The sequence below is a fragment of the Papio anubis genome, chromosome 12, assembly GCF_008728515.1.
Source record: "Papio anubis isolate 15944 chromosome 12, Panubis1.0, whole genome shotgun sequence".
NCBI lineage: Eukaryota > Metazoa > Chordata > Mammalia > Primates > Cercopithecidae > Papio > Papio anubis.
The window spans coordinates 10,168,783-10,186,605 of NC_044987.1; the positions used below are offsets into that span (position 1 = coordinate 10,168,783).

Genomic DNA, 17,823 nt, shown 5'->3' on the forward strand with positions numbered 1-17,823 from the left:
TTCCACTTTTAATGATGGTCTTTTCCCCATAACACTCATTCCTGTTTTTCTACTCCAGCCCCAAATGAAGGAAAAAACTGAAGACCTAAAAAATCCAAATGTTGGCTCACACTTTTAATCCCAGCACTTTGGGAGGCTGAGGTGGGCAGATCACTTAGAGTCGGAAGTTCAAGACCAGCCTGGCCAACATGGCGAAACCTCGTCTCTACTAAAAATACAGAAAAATTGGCCAGGAATGGTGGCTCACACCTGTAATCCCAGCACTTTGGGAGGCCAAAGCAGGCGGATCATGAGGTCAGGAGTTCGAGACCAGCCTGGCCAACATGGTGAAACCCCATCTCTACTAAAGATACAAAAAAAAAATTAACCATGTGTGGTGGCACATGCCTGTAATCCCAGCTACTCGGGAGGCTGAGGCAGGAGAATCACTTGAACCCTGGAGGCGGAGGTTGCAGTGAGCTGAGATCGCACCACTGCACTCCAGCCTGGGTGACAGAGCAAGACTCTGTCTCAAAAAAACAAACAAACAAACAAAATCAAATGTTAACTGTATGTGTCTTGTGTTTGACACAAGGAATGACTAGCCTTGCTCTCTTTCTCATTCTCTCTCTTTTTTTTTGTCCATTGTACAATTCCTTGATGTTCCACTGTCTACTCTAATGAGCTTAGAATTTAAACTTTACAAAGACAAGGAATATGATTTTTTCTTTGGTTTGCCGCAAGTATCTAACTTCGGCAAAAAGGGAATTTCAAGTTTGGAATCAAGTGACTTGTTTTCTAACTTCGTCATAAACTATGTTATTTGAGACCAAAGGACATTAATGTTTGTGGTATGTTTAGCACTGTGCCTGCCACAGGTAAAGTCTCTTAGAGTGGAAGCTCCCTGCGGGCAAGGATTTTTGTCTGTTGTTATTATTATTATTTTGTCATCGTTATATTCCCAGTGCTTAAAATAGTAGGTATCAATAAATATTTGTTGAATTAACTAATGAACATGCAAGCTATTTAAAAAAATTGTTTAATCTGCCTTTGGTCTCAGTTTCTTGATCAGTAATATGATTATACTTCTTGATCAGTAAGTAACATGTTTATACTACGATTATGAAGATCCTTTCCACCTCTAAAACTCTTTAGCCCAGCACAGAGTCATTCACAAAGATGTTCATTAAGTGTATATTGCTGAAAACAGACAGACTTGGAAAGGTATTTCCCCTAGCCTATGGGCTACTGACTGCACACAAATGTGCAAGCTGCAGCCATTCCCCTACCCCCACCCTCTCTCTACTTAGCTCTTATTTATGTCTGTGGTTTTCCTTTTTTTGGTTCCATATGAAGCACCTACCCAAGACAAGGCCCTCCCACACATGTGCCTCCCCCTTCCCCCCAGCAGGCTGCCAACCTGCTTATGCAATTCTGGGGCGTTGTATTCTTTTCTTAGAGCATTTTGCTCATGGTAGCTGTGCATCTCCAACCCAGTAGGCCTTCTGGGTGATCTTTCATTGTCATGTAGGTTTCATGATCACAGTAGGTTTCATGATATTTGAGCTGAATCATATATAGCTCATAAGAGAGAGCTGAAGATTGTTAGTGACTTGCCTGTTATTCCAAGAGCAGGATAAATAGGCCACGGAGCTGTGTAGGCGACTCCATTAGCTGTGTTGCCCTGTTAAGTATAGCCGAAGGGGCCCTCATCATTTGTAGCTTCCAGGGAGGAAAATGTCAGCCTTGTTAATTCTGATTCTCTTTTCTGCCTATCATTTTTGTTTAAAATGCTTAAAAAGATCTTAATTTTGTTAATTATTATCTTTTAGGTAATTTGGGGTCTGTTTTATTCAGATACATTGGGATATAATTTGTTTTATTTTTTTCCTTGTTAAGTTTTGATGAGGAACACGCTGAGATAATTTGGATGGATGTTTGTTATTAATAAAATACTTCTATATAGGCTGGATGTTAAAAATAGGAACGATCTCGTTAAAGCGAGTTCTTATTCAGTCTTGTTAGTGACTCTCTAGAATAGAATCCAGTTTCTCGTGTGCTTTATCTTGTCCTTTTAGTATAATTTAGCTTGTGGAATGGGTAAAATTGTGACGGAAGACTTTTGTTCAGACATGTTGACCTTCTGTCTCTCACTGACCTTATTTATGTGTCTTGATTTATTTGAATTTACCTGAGAAGGACGCTGACTTGTCGTGAATATTTATAAGGGCTTATTTAGAATTTTTGATGCAGTACACTGGTTTGTCAAAAAACTGTGATAAGGGGCAGTATTTGAAGGAAATTGGCATTAGTGGCATGGAAAAGGGGAGATAGAGAAGGGGAAAAAGATTAGGGAAGGCTGTTTGGAGAGAAGCATGCTGCTTTATTCCCAGCCATTAGGAGTGGGCGTGGTAATGGAAAACAGGGAAAGGAAGTGGTTTATTTTTCTCATAAACACCATCTATCGGGTGTACGAAAGGAGCATTTTAATGATTTAGCGGGAGAGAGCCCAGCATTAGGGCCAGGCCTGAGAACAAAGACAGATCAAGAGCTCTGAAGGGGAGGGAAGACTATGGTCTGTTGGTTGCTTTGGGCTCTGGGAGTTTCCCTTAGTGGTCATCGTGTACTATGATGCATCTGTTGGAAACTGTTCTTGTTATGTTGCTTGCCTAATTAGGAGGAAGAAGATCTAGTTTTAGACGATTAAAGGGACTTAGTATGTTAAAATTCTCGTGCATAAAGACTGTATGTTCTTTGCTGTTTCACTTGATCCAGTTGATGCTGTATCTCTCCAGTGATGCTCCCCTCAGTGTTTGCTAAATTTTTTAGGTATTGGTTTTCGCTTTGCTTCATACATCAATAATGATATGGTGCTGCAGAAGGAGCCCGCTGGAGCAGTGATATGGGGCTTCGGTACACCTGGAGCCGCAGTAACCGTGACCCTGCGCCAAGGTCAGGAAACCATCATGAAGAAAGTGACCAGTGTGAAAGGTAAGGCAGCCCATCTTCTGTTCAGCTATTGCCCTCTTCTGCCACCTGCTGGATTATCTGAAAATGAATGCTAATGCTGTAGCTCACGTTATCCATCCATCCGTCTGTACATCCGTCTGTCCATTCATCCATAAAAGTTATTTGAATTTTGCCATGTGCTGGGCACTGAGGATACAAAGAAAAATAAGACTGAGTCAAAGTTCCTGTTCTCAAGGAACTTACGGAATAATGGGAATAGATACCAAGTTATATAGGACAGTGTGATGAATGCTATGATGAAGGTACATGTGGGATGTCTTGGGGTACAGAGGAGAAACATTGAACTCAGACTAGGTGGTAAGGGAAAGTTTCCACAGAAGATGATATTTGAGCTGAATCACATATAGAGGAGAGGCAGTATGGAGGAGAGGGTAAGAACTCTGGTAGTTCTTGCCCAACAACATTCTTACCTTCTTACATTCTTACCTTAAAAAAATCTTAAAACCCAAGACTAGCACCATGTAAATCCCATTTCTTATTTTTAAACCACAGCAATTGTTTGGATTTCTAAGTCAGCATCATTTACTGAGAGTGCCATAATGTAAGAATGTAAGACTTCATATTGGTAGTCTAAAGCTCTGGAAGTTACTGCTTTCAGGTCCTGATTCTGTCATTTCTATGGCTGAATAATCTTGGACATGTAATATAACATCTCCATGTCACAGTTTATACGTAAAATGGAGATCGTCATGATACCTACAGGATTACTGTGAGAATTAAATGAATTAACACTTGTGAAGTACTTGTAACAGTGCCTGGCACACAACTGCAGGGTAAGTTTTAGTAGTCATGATTGTTACTATTACTATTCTTATTTAGTCAGTCATTCAAATATCTATTGAGAGCCTACCATGTGCTCTCATGATTGAGACATTGTGCTAGGTACTGGTAATACAGTGATAAGTAAAACAGATATGTCCTCTCCCTTAATGAGGCATGCAGGTTAGACAGGAAGACAGTAAGCAGTTACAATTCAGTGTGATAGTGTGTTAAGTGTGATAAGTACCACAGTGAGGAAGAACAAGGTGCTTCGTAGAGAATAGGGATAATTATGTAGTCTGAGGCTCATCTTGAGAGGTGAGCAGGGCACACCAGGTAGTGAGAATAGCCTGGCAAAGGCATGGAGGCCTGAGTGTACCTGGGCCATGGGAGAGATGCCAGGCAGGTTGGTTGGTCTGGAACACTAGGGGTGTATGACTGGGCAGATGACAGGAGATAGGTTGGAAGGGCCGGGAGGCTTGTCTGTCATTGCTAAGGAGTGTATGTTTTATTCTAAACAGACAGAGTTTTAAACAGCAAAATAATATGATCAGATATTTTAGAAAGCTCACTCTGGCAGCACTGTGGAAGATGGATTGGAGATTAGTAAGATAGAGGTGGTGGGCCCTGTGGGCAGGCTGCTATGATATCCAGGCAAGAGATGATGACGGTTTGACCTCATAGAGTAGCTGTGAGGATGTTCAGGAAGGTGAGAATTCGCAGTTTTCATGAGCAGGGAGATCTTACAAAGGAGAGAGTCTCTGTCTAGAAGAGGTAAAGATGTAGAAGCCGGCGTGGAGGAGATGAAGCTAGAAGTTACGGGATGCAGGAAGGCACGCTCAGGGCTGGATGTTACAGATAGCTCTATAGCTGTGTGATGTGGAGGTGAGAATGAGAGAGATGAGGAGGCTGCTCAGAGGTGGAGGTGGAGTTCAGGTGCAAAGTGGTGGTTTGAGCAGTGGCTAGCATATATATGTGACAGGGATGCTTGTGGGAATTGCACTGACCCCCGAAAGCAAGGATTGTCCGGTTAGTTTTATCAGTATACAAAACTGGTGATCCAATCCAGAGTGATCCGGATCCTGATGCAGTCTCTTCAAAATTCATTTCCATTCAGCAAACATTTAAAAATACTATATGCCAGGCATTGACATAAGGTAAGTGCTTCTAATTCTTGGGTTTTAAGACTTTTTAAGGTAAGAATGTTGTTGGGTAAACTAAAAGACTGAAAGGGAAGCTTCAGCTGATTGAGACATGCTTCTCTGTTGGATCTAAATGCTGTCGGTGACTTGCAGGATATCCTGAAAGTGAAGAATTCAAGGGACTCTTCGTGCTTTCTGTTTGTTCTGGGCCACCTTAGAAATGAAGAGCACTGTGTACAAATAATGGCACTCTCAGTAAATGATGCTGACTTAGAAATCTAAAGAACTGCTGTGGTGTAAAAATAAGAAGTGTGATTTACATGGTGCTAACAAGTTACCAATAAATATTTAGGCGACAGAGAAAACACAGTGCTGTAGAGATACATACAGAAAGCGTACAATGTTGTGTAGCATTTCAGTTTAAAAATCCTCGTGCATTGTTTTTAGATTTTTCTCCCTTCATGCCTGTTTCAGAAAACACAGTGCTGTAGAGATACATACGGAAAGCGTACAATGTTGTGTAGCATTTCAGTTTAAAAATCCTCCTGCATTGTTTTTAGATTTTTCTCCCTTCATGCCTGTTTCAGAACTAGTATTTGAGGTGGGCAGAGATGAGGCAGGAGGCTAGGTGGAATGAAAGGTAATAATTAGGGGAGGAGCCTCCCTTTTCTTTTACAGTGATTGCGAAGCTGCTCATTTATCTTGAGTCGAATTTGATAAACACCGAGTGAGGGCTTACTGTGTCTAAAACACTGAGCCAGAAACCCTAGGAAAGTATAGAGAAGAATACAAATAGTGCCCATCTCTCAAGAACTCACTCCCCCATTCCATCCTTTCACATTTAGTAGTTTAGGCTCAAGTAGTGCTCCAGCTGCTTCACTGCAAGGAGATGTATCATTCGTAGTTAAAAGAACCAGCAGCAACTTAAGAGAATTGAGTGATTCATGGGTACGGATGATAATTTCACAGGAAAAGGGGTTGATGTTATTGGTGGTGGTGGGGACCTGTTTATTAGACTTTCCACATTTACTTGGTAGAAAAGGGGAAGGTATTTGAGTTTAGAGAGATCTGCAAACCTGCTGCAGTGGGTATCTTGCTTTGTTCTGCCCGTGAAGCAAAATAGATGAAGTGTTAATTGGAATAAAGGAGGCAGACATGTAAGAAATTTCATAGGCAAAATATGTCTCTCAAAAGACATACCACAGAGAATACTGAAGGGTGGATTTCTGGTTTAGATTTTAATGAGGACTCTGAGATTTTCAGCAACATTACCTGAGTTTGCTGCTTTGTCTACCTCTGGTAATGTTTAACTTATTACCCATAGTCCCCTAGAAACCCAGAACAAAGTAAGATATAACAGCGTAAAGGTGGTTGTCCAGCAGACTGACACTGAGACTTTGGGAAAATTAACACCTGAGGGATGATTGGGACCATGGTCAGGTGCTGGGTTGGTTCCAACGATGTTGTCAAATGAGGTAAGAGGATTCTTTTAGACACGAGGAATACAAGCAGGGAAAACCAGGCATATCCTCTCACTTTGACATACATGGTAGGGATGTGTGTATGTAGGTGATAAAATGGGGGTGTGTCTGTCTATATTTGTCATCATGATTGAGGTAAATAGATATATTTTCTCTACCTTAAAATAATACAAAAGCCTAAAACCCTCCCTGCCCCTGGTTGGCACGCGTACCAATTTTCTTTTCTTTTTTTGAGATGGAGTCTTGCTCTGTCACCCAGGCTGGAGTGCAGAGGTGTGATCTCAGCTCACTGCAACCTGTGCCTGCCAGGTTCAAGTGATCCTCCTGCCTTAGCCTCCTGAGTAGCTGGGATTACAGGCACCCGCCACCACGCCTGGCTAATTTGCATACTAGTTTTCTATGCTACGTAATAAATTGCCACAAACTTAGGTGCTTAAAACAACACGCTTTTACTATCTCACAATTCCTGCGGGTCTGAAGTCTGGTTATGGTTTAGCTGGATTCTCTACTCAGGGTCTCACAAGGCTGAAATCAAGGTGTGGGCCAGGCTGTGTTCCCATTGGAGGTGCGAGTAGAGAGTTACCTGTTTCCAAGCTCCCTTGCGTTGCTGGCAGAATTCATTTAGGTGTTGAGCTCATGGCAGCACCTCTGCTGTTTCAGATCTCTAACCTCTAGATCCTCTTTGAAAGAGCTCACCTTATTATGTATGCCAACCCAGGAAAATCTTGATTTTTATTAAAGTCAAATGATTAGGGACTTTAATCACATCTGCAAAATCCCTTCACCTTTTCCATATAACATTGTCTAACACAAGAGTGACATCTCATTCCCTTTGCCATTTTCTGTTGGTTGGGAGCCAGTCACAGATTCTGCCAGCCACACAAGCCTGTGACTTTGGGGTGTCACCTTAGGATGTGTCTGCCACCACAGGCTATAGTGTAAGTAACTTGCATGGGCAGTTTTAATGATATAAAAGCACTTAAGCTTTTTTCCCTTTGCATTCATATTTGGTGGTGGAGATGAACTTAAGATTACAACAGAATAAATGTAGTTTGGTGAGGGGCAGTGTAGGCAGTAAGGCCTTCTTGACTTCCAAGCCATTTCCACAAACCACTGAGCCACTTTGCAGCTAGTGAGGAACTAAGGTTCTGTTGGGTGGGGGTTGGGGAGGAAGTGAACAGGGATGCTTTTTTCATCTCTAGGTTGTTCTCGGGAAGGGAATGGTCATGGATAATTTTCCTTTTTCTCTTCTTGGCATCTGAGATTTTGGCACAATAATAGAACAAAATAATTAACATCTGATGTGAGTAGCAAAAAGAAAAAACAAGAAAGCACTTTATGACTATGTCTCTAGACAAATTATTTTCATTTTTTCCTTTGATCGTGTGCTTGTTCTTCCCATTTTGAGGTGGGAGTGAATTGTGAGGTGGAGAGAAGGTGGAGACAGAGTTTTTCACTGCCCTTGGCTGGAATGTGAGAAGAGCAACAATAAGAAATAGGCCACCAGAGGCCAGGTGCGGTGGCTCACGCCTATAATCCCAGCACTTCCAGAGGCTGAGGCGGGTGGATCATGAGGTCAGGAGATCGAGACCATCCTGGCCAACACGGTGAAACCCTGTCTCTACTAAAAAATACAAAAATAAAATTTAGCTGAGTGTGACGGTGTACGCCTGTAGTCCCAGCTACTTGGGAGGCTGGGGCAGAAGAATTGCTTGAACCTGGGAGACGGAGGTTGCAGTGAGCCGAGATCGCGCCACTGCGCTCCAGCCTGGACACAGAATGAGATTCCGTCTCAAAAAAAAAAAAAAAAAAAAAAAGGAAATAGGCCACCAGAAACGCTAACCCTTAGACATGAGAATGTAAGGCCCTAGTCAATTTGCATGGCTCTCTTGTCAGTGTAACCCAGGGATGGGGTTTACTTCCTACCATTTAATTGATGGAGTACGTGGCACACTAAGCACTCTAAGTAGCTGTATAATGAAGGAAGGGAATAATCTTCCTAGGTGGCACAAGAAAAAATGTGAGGAAGCAGAGATTTGAGTGCACCGAAAATGAGGATTTACAGAAACCTGGGCCTGGCCTGGAATTGCTGAGAGCAAGTGATTAGGGCCCAGAAGAAGGATGGAGAGCAACTTGTTCAGAAAGCCGATCCGGATCAGTAGAAAAGCAGCTGGATGGTGAACTCTTTGTGGTTAGTGACTCAAGTTTATTATTTGGACTCAAGCTTATGGACTTCATGGGTCACCACTGTTTCTAAAAACTCTTAACCAAACTTGATTGGCCTGTGGTGAGCTCTATTTCAACAAACCAGTCCTGAACTGATAAGCCAAGGACTAGGCAGTTCTTATGAAACATGGTAGCTTTTGCCTTTTTAATCCCACCCTTGCTTTTGGTCTAAGAAACAGTCTTCACAGGTGCTGCTGTCCTTTGTATATACTTAAATAGGAGCAAATCCTTATTGTTTTAAATGAACTGTCTCTGAGTTGGTTTAACCATTAGTAACCTCTCTGGAGTGCATCAGGTTTTCCCTGACTTGCCTGGAAGTTAACTGTTCTTAATACTTGTTATTGTCAGAGTTTACTTTACTTTTTTTTTTTTTTTTTGAGATGAAGTTTTGCTCTTATTGCCCAGGCTGGAATGCAATGGTGCGATCTCAGCTCATGCAACCTCCACCTCCTGGGTTCAAGTGATTCTCCTGCCTCAGCCTCCCGAGTAGCTGGGATTACAGGCACATGCCATCACACCCTGCTAATTTTTGTATTTTTAGTAGAGATGGGGTTTCACCATGTGGGCCAGACTGGTCTCAAACTCCTGACCTCAGGTGATCCACCCGCCTCGGCCTCCCAAAGTGCTGGGATTACAGGCATGAGCTGCTGTGCCTTGCCAGAGTTTCCTTTTATCAAGTAGGAAAGGAAAAAAGCTAGAAACTAACATCTTGAGGACTAGCCCAGGAGGAAGTTTTCTGAGGTCTTTGTGGAAGTTGGAAGGCGGTTCCTCTGGGAGGCAGTTCTTGGGAATAAGGCTCAGGTCTTGATGCCTAGTTCTCTCTACTCCTTAGGCCCTAGAGGGAGTCATCCTCTGATTGTAGTAGGATGGTATTGCCATGTTTTGCCCAAATAGTTTGGCATTGTCTTTTTATTACTGGGCAGCAGAGTTTTTTAGAACCTCTGGTGAAGGTAGTTTTCTTCACCAGCCATGTTGTCTGGATTGAGGCTAAGTGTAAATACCCAATTAACAGCAGTGAATAGGAATCAATTGTATAGCAACAGAAGGCTAAGAAATAGTCCTTGGTTTTCTGGGGGTTGACCTCACCATCATAAGTGAATAACGTTGGTGGCAGAAGGGCAGAGCTCCAGTAAGAAGTGTCAGTACAGGAAGCCTGGAAAGACCTTGGCAAGCCTGGAGTTGGGACAGATTGGAGTGTCTGCCTGCTCAGAAGTGTGAGCCATATGGAACACATCACACCTGTGCGACACAATCTGTCCTAGCTGCCCACTGTTTCCAAAACAGTGATTTTTCTGGTTTAGGTGAATTATACATTTAATACGTTGACGTGTGGCTACTGATGGTATAAAAACAATACCGAACATTTGGTTTTAGATTTAATTAACCACTTAGGGATGGGAGTAGCAAGCTCAGTTGCTTATGCTTTTAAGAGGAGCAAGCATGCACCCTTCCCCTGATGTCTTAGGGCTTTTGGACATTTTCCCCAGGACTCTGAGAAATCCTGTATGAATTGAGTTTTTATTAGTCACCTGTTGTACATTAGGACATCTCATGCATCTGCTTAGCTCTTGCTGATTGGAAAGAACTTTGCAGTGTCTAGTACATAGTAGGCCCTTGGATGGTATTTTTTAGAATTATTATTCCTCGTAAATTGGATGTAATCATTTTAGGATGCTCCATTTCCAGTTCTTATCAGTCTTTCCCTTTGAATTTACATTGATCTGATGGGTATGAATTATAAATCAGTTCATATTCTTTGGCATAATGCCAAGAGTATTTATTTTAAAATGTTAATTCTCATTTTTTTTTCTGTTTTCTCAGTCTTGTTTTATCAACCTTGTTCATGTTGTTTGGTTCTCCTTGGCACAATTTTTGCCATTTTGAAGATATTTTCCTGAAGCTTCTAAGTATGTTGTTGGCAGGGGTGGTCTGGTGAGTGATGAGAGGTAGGAGGGTGAGAGGGTGGTTCTAGGGAATATGCTATGAATTTCTGAAATAGGGTCTCAGATAGCTTCTCATCTCCCTAGTTGAGTCCCAAAGCCTTAAGTCTTGTAAATAACTCTGTGAAAATCATTAATTGGGCGAATCGGAGTATCTTTTTCGCAGAGGCGTTAATTTATACGCCTCCCACTGCTTTCTGACGTGTCAGTTTCTCCACTCAACAGTTTGCTGTTCGGAAAACCCAGACCACTGGTAGCGTTAATCCTTGTTAGCAACACAGGAGGAGGTGGGGAGTGAAGGCGCAAGGGTGATACTGTCAAGCCAGGGGAAGTTCCAGATTGTCATTGATTTTCTCTACCCTGTGGTCACATTCGATTGAGTAATTGCAAGTTAGTTTGGGGCACTATAAGATGAAATTATGTTAATTTTGACAGCTGGATAGTCTAATAAGAATTTCTCTTTTGTGTTTTCTATTAAACTCTTGAATTTTAATCTGCATGTATTTTTGTCTATCCTCATTTAGGATGATAACTGGGTAACTTACTTTTTTTGTAAATGCTTCAGTTAAAAGGAAGGAGGGATTGGTACAGATGAAGGATAAAAATGCTGCTGCTCGTGTTAGTTCTATCCTCTTAGCTGAAATTTGGCCAATCTTCATAGCTTTGAATTCAGTTTATTACAGAGGCTGGGAATAGCCACAAATGAGTATAATTGGGGTTTAATTTCATTTTAATTGATTGATTAATTCCTTGGAGTCCTGTTACTATTTCAGCTCACTTTGATACCTGGATGGTGATACTGGATCCTATGAAGGCTGGAGGACCTTTTGAAGTGATGGCACAACAGACTTTGGAGAAAATGAACTTCACCCTGAGAGTTCATGATGTCCTGTTTGGAGATGTCTGGCTCTGTAGTGGGCAGAGTAACATGCAGATGACTGTGCTACAGGTAATTTGGAGAGTCTCAGCAATAATACATAGTGTTGGTGATGAAGAAGGAAAAGAAGGAGGAATAAGGGGACAACAAGGAGAAACAGGGCTGTTTCTATTTAGTGAGTACCATGAACTAAGATCTGTTCTAAGTGCTTTGAATGAATTCATTAATTTGACTTAATAATCTTAAGAGATAAGTTATTGTTAAATTGGTAGTTATTGATTGGTGCTAATGAATTCTATATAGGTTAAGAACTTAGAGGCAGCATTGTTTTCTCTAGCACTTTCTCCAAAACTGAGGTTCTTCTCAAGTGGATTTTTATTTTCTTGCCTTTTTTTTTTTGAGACGGAGTTTCTCTCTCGTTGCCCAGGCTGGAGTGCAATGGCGCAATCTCAGCTCACTGCAACCTCCACCTCCTGGGTTCCCAAGTAGCTGGGATTACAGGCATGCGCCACCCGGCTAATTTTTGTATTTTTAGTACAGATGGGGTTTCGCCATGTTGGCCAGGTTCGTCTCGAACTCCTGACCTCGGGTGATCCACCCGCCTCGGCCTCTCAAAGTGCTGGGATTACAGGCGTGAGCCACTGAGCCCGGCCTGTTTTTCTTGCCTTTTAATCATTCCTTTGAGAAATATTAAATTTGAGATGTAAACCTGAGAGTTGAGAACTAGATCATTATTTCAATTCATCTCTTTTAGAAAAATATATGAAATACAATATGTTCATATACTCTATGATTTATTTTGTTTCTATTTCTTAGTTTTTTCTGTTTTTTTTCTTTTTGTAGTCTACTACTACATAATGCTACTAAAATGATCTTGCTCTGAACATATCTACTTCATTTCATCATTAGTTTTCTGATTTAGGATTTAAATTCTTGCATTGAAGTCTTCCTTATCAACATTTTATTTGCTCTTATGTTCTGTCTTATTTATATATATGGAAGGCCCCCCCCCCTTTTTTTTTTTTAAAGAGATAAGGTCCTTCTTTGTCACCCAGGCTGAAGTGCAGTGGCATGATCATAGCCCACTGCAGCCTAGAACTCCTGGCCTCAAGGGTTCCTCCTGCCTCAGCCTTCTGGGTAGCTGGGCTTACAGGTGTTAGCCACCATACCCAGCTGATTTTTTATTTTTTATAGAGATAGGGTCTTGCTATGTTACCCATGCTGGGCTTTTTGAATTAAAATGTTTATTAAACTGAACTTTGACTGGACTCTCTTTTATCATAAGAGAGTGGGAGCAAAATCAAAGTTTTATTTCTCGATAGAAAGGATGGTTTTGTATAGAAGCAGAATTGCTGTTAACTCATTAAGGAAAACAGTGTTTTTCTTAATGCTGTAATTGCAGTTCCCTGTTTGCACAGAAAGGCATAGACCAGATCTGTTTGTATCTATATAGTCGCTTTCTCAACAGCAGTCTATGCCAGGGGATCCCATCCCATTTTCTGTCAAGCTAAATCAGATTTTGATTGTTAAGAGTAAACATATTTTTTCTGCCTAGAATTGACCCCTAAGCATCTTCTGTATAAAGCTAGGTCTCCAAGCTCTGGGATATAGGGGAACAGAAAAAAATTCTATCTGAAACATCCAAGTGTTAATATTTATTTTTTATTTTTGTTTAAATCATGCACTTAGTTTGCAAGATAACATTTTAGGTGCTGACAGTACCAAAAGCCAGGTTTCCAGTCTCTTAACAGTCTGTGGAACCTTATTTTTTGATTAAAAGGATGTTCTACATGGTTTCCCCTTTATTCCTTTTGCTCCTTTCCTCCTACAAACCCCCAACACACACACATACATCACACACACACATCACACACACACACACACACACACACACCCGCGAGTCTTTCTCCTTCCCTCCTTCCATGTGACTTTTCTGAGGAGGTAAGATTTTCCACTATAACCTACCACTCTTCACATTCAAATCAAGGAAATGGCAGATTGTATGCCCATCTTGTTGTTAGGGTAAAGTGGAATTTTAAAATTGAGTGTTATTTATAACGCTGAGTGAGATGTTTATAAATGGAGAAGAGTCTAAATGTTCATCTGTCGCCTCCTAAGTCAGGGTAGGTCTTAAGACTTGGATATTTCTAGTTATGCTCAGAAAAAGATGGCCAATATCCATCAGGAAACCCATTTTCCAATATCTCAGAACTCCCCACATTCCTATTTTACAAACAGAGAAATTAAGATCCAGAAGAGAAGGGCGGGTACCACATTCCAACAAAAGATTCACAGGACTTATGAGGCTGGCTTTTTTTTTTAATAGTTATCTCCTCAATTTTAGAACTGCTACCATAGTAGAAGGTAAAATAACTTACAGAATTTCCAAATTCTTTTAAGTAAATAAAGTTTCTGTCCTTCTGTGTGTGTGTGTGCACACAGACACACACTCACATGCATGCTTTGCTCCCCCATGCAGACCCCATGCCAAGATTCTCTGAGGAAATAGATTCTTGACGTGTCTTCATTAATTCAAGAATGTGGTATAAAGGTTGCAAAATGAACACCAGTGAGCAGCTGCTTTGATGGTGAACGGTCCAGTCCCTAGAGAGGAAGCAGTGCTCTCTCCCAGCCTCTGTGGCGTTAATGACTTCAAATACCTTGGTATTCATTTACATCCTCATTTAAATACTTGGTAGAAAAATAATTACACTGCGGTGTTTGATGAGATGAAATCTGATCTCAGCAGATGGAGTAAGTCTTCCCCTTTCATCAGCAGGGGAACCAAGTGTCATTTAAATGAAAATCTTCCTGCAATCTCTTTATTCCTAAGTTTGCTGCCCATATCCCCGAGGAAATGCTTTCATCAAAAAAGGCCTAGTCATTGGGAAAGGATACCAATTTCTGAAGTAATTGTCATTACATTGTCAGGTACGGAAGGAATGGTCCCCACCCCCATTTTTGTTGACACTCTCTGTGGCTTTCAAGTTTGGGCTTGAAATTACACGCACATGTGAATTGGAAAATGGAAGTTTTCCAGTCAATGTTTTGGATCCAGTTCCGTGTGCTGGTATCAATACAGGAGAATGCCAACCATTCTGACTCTATCGGCCTCACAGTACTCTACAGTGCTAGCAACGGGTCTAAAAGACAAGTAGCATGTTCTCCCATGCTGCCTCCCAAGCTGGCGTCTCACTGCGATGAGGCACTTGAGTTCCCAGTCAGTGCGGAAGCTAGTGTGGGTGGAGAGAATGAAAGCAGTTTCATCCACTGTTTCCATGGAAGCAGCATAGGATCCTGAGTGCTTAGTGCAGAATTGAATTCCAAAGGAGGTGGCTTTTTACAGGTACTTGCTGCTGAAAAATAATTTCCCTGCCAGATATACTGTGAGTGCATTAACCTGTTCTTACTCCTTCGTGTTTACTTCACATTAACCTGCCAGGTATGATCCTGAACAAACAGGTCTGGATTTCCTATGGAATTTTCTTGAGAATGGGAAGACCAGTAACCCTGATAGCCTAGAGCTGCTGCTACCAAGGGAGCATTTCAGGTTGTGACTCCCACTGTGACCAAAAGAACTATCTCATTTCCATCTGGCCATCTTATTGGGCACAGCCGGCTCACTGGCAAGTCCAGAGAGATTCAAGGGGCAGCATCTTTCAGTGAAATGCACCATGGGACACTCGGCTGCTTCAGTGTTTCTCTTACGCTGTGGCTGGAGGGCCCGCTGTATTCTCTGCGGTGGGTGGGTGGGGGTGGAAAGCGAGCCAGCTGCACACTCTGTGACCAGTGGCCAATGGAACGTACCCAGCCTCCTGTGCCTCTCACTGCTGTGGCAGCCCCGACTCAGCTGGAGCACCTGCTCCCTGAGGCGAGCGGTAACTGGGCTTCCTGATGCTCCTGTTGGCCCTTTGTTTTGGGAGAAGCTGGGCCGGTCCAGGGGGATAGGAAGGACTCAAGAAGAAACACACAAATAAAAAAACAAAACAAAATATTTCTGATATATTTGTTTTAAAATAAAAAAATAACTGAAAAGTCAGGATGAGAGGAAATAGCACTTGTGCATAAGTTCATAGAGCAATGATGCTTTACTGGACTAACAAAGAAAGAACTGAGGCCAGGCGTGGTGGCTTATGCCTGTAATCCCAGCACTTTGGGAGGCCGAGGTGGGTGGATCACGACGTCAGGAGATCGAGACCATCCTGGCTAACACGGTGAAACCCTGTCTCTATTAAAAATACAAAAAATTAGCTGGGCATGGTGGCAGGCGCCTATAGTCCCAGCTACTCGGGAGGCTGAGGCAGGAGAATGGCATGAACCCGGGAGGCAGAGCTTGCAGTGAGCCGAGATCATGCCACTGCACTTCAGCCTGGGCAACAGAGCAAGACTCCAAAACCCTAAGCCACTCCTCTCATACTCCTGACAATTGATGAGGTTTAATAAAGTGATTTGGGAAAACATGATTTATCTTTGGATGGACCCTTTTCTTTAATTCCTTGGGACTGTTCTGAGCTGTTACCCTGAACACCACCTTTCCAGTCTCCATGCCTCCCTTGCTTTTCTTTGGTGAATTACCAAGACCGAGATGAGGATACCGTCAGCCTGCAGTCTCCACCAGTTCCACATGTGCAGATTCAACCAGCCATGGATAGAAAATATTTGAAGAATTAAAATTAAAAGTGACATACAACAATAAATAATACACATTGAACAAACAATACATATGGGTTGAGTATCCCTTTTCTGAAGCTGCTTAAGATTGGAAGTGTTTTAGATTTCGGATTTTTTTTTTGGATTTTGCAATATTTGCATAGACATAATGAGATATCTTGGGGACAGGACCCGAGTCTAAACCTGAAATTCATTTATGTTTCCTATATACCTTATACGCATAGCCTGAAGGTAATTTTGTACAATATTTTAAAATAATTTTGTGCATGAAACAAAATTTGTGTTATTTATGTGTGGAATTTTCTGCTTGTTGACATCATGTTGGCACACTAAAAATTTTGGATTTGGGGGCATTTTGGATTTTGGATTTTCAGATTAGGGTTGCTTAACATATATAACAAATATTTACATAGCATTTACATTGCATTAGGTATAAGTAATCTAGAGATGATTTAAAGTATACAGGAGGATGTTTGTAGGCTATAAACAAATATGCCATTTTATACAAGGGGCTTGAAAATCCTCAGATTTTGATGTGCTGGGGTTTGGCCGGGGGTGGGAGTGTGTGGTTCCTGGAACCAATGCCATGTGGATACAAAGGATAACTGTATATGCATTTTGAGACTTAGTCCAGTATGGTTCAGTTGTTCAACTATGTTTCAGTAGTTCAACAGTCATTTCTCAGCTGTGTTTCTTTTGAGCAGGCTTCTCTTGTGTGGTGTGGATTAGACAAATCTACCTCCTCACGGCCTTTTTGGTTCCACATAGTATCCTAAGCACCATTTTAAAAAGAAGTTAATTGGTCTGGTTTTGTGTTATGAGATACTTTTTCAGAGTAGAAGTATTTAGTTTCAAGGTATCAGAGTGTTGTAAGTGCTGGGCAATATTCTTTAGCCTAAGCTACTTCACAGCTCCTCTTGTCTAACATAGACCTGCTCCTTAAGATCACAGATTTCATTATGTTCCTACCCTCTTTGGGAACATGATTCATCATGGTCTCTTTTGGTAAAAGTGGATCAAGGTGATTCAGTCCAGCCCATTGATTTTGGTTTATTAATATGATCTCAGTATATTGAAGGCTTAGCAGCTCAGAGGATTGATGTTTACTAAGAGGTGTCAGGCTAGTTCACCACCAGCTAGGTTAAATGATGTTTCAATTTCTTTTCTAGGTATTTAATGCTACAAGGGAGTTGTCTAACACTGCTGCCTATCAGTCTGTCCGCATCCTCTCCGTCTCTCCCATTCAAGCAGAGCAGGAGCTGGAGGACCTTGTCGCTGTTGACTTGCAATGGTCTAAGCCCACCTCAGGTATGTGACAGCTTGAACGTGCTGTCTCTTATATAGTGGGTTAGTGCCCTAAGTGGATTCTGTAAGACTGAATTTGGTTCTTATATGTCTATTTATTACTACTCATGCCTTTTATTCCTTTCTTATTGACTCTTCATCCTTCCTGGTGGTGACTATTTCAGGTTTCTTCCCAAGACTACCAACAAATCTTCCCTCTTGCTGTGGGGAAATGACTCTTCCTTCAACATCTTCAGTGAAAATATCGAGGCCCTTCGGCATGGGCTCTGCCAGCATCTCTCGCCAATGTCTTCACTCCAAATCCGCTCCTCTTTCTTCCCTTGTTTCTATGTCTGTAGACAACTGACTGATCTCTTTTCAGGGCTAACTCTGATTTGGGTTCTCCTTTCTCCAGAGCCTTCTTTAATCCCTTA

General features: G+C 41.7%; 1 protein-coding gene across 1 annotated transcript in view; it reads left to right on the plus strand.

The window, feature by feature from the left end:
• SIAE (sialic acid acetylesterase) overlaps positions 1–17,823 on the plus strand; it is a 38,035-nt gene that overhangs the window by 1,623 nt on the left and 18,589 nt on the right. The window contains exons 2-4 of the mRNA XM_003910886.4: positions 2,809–2,970; positions 11,331–11,506; positions 17,275–17,413. Of these exons, the coding sequence (XP_003910935.1) occupies positions 2,809–2,970; positions 11,331–11,506; positions 17,275–17,413 (477 nt within the window). The remainder of the gene's footprint in view (positions 1–2,808; positions 2,971–11,330; positions 11,507–17,274; positions 17,414–17,823) is intronic.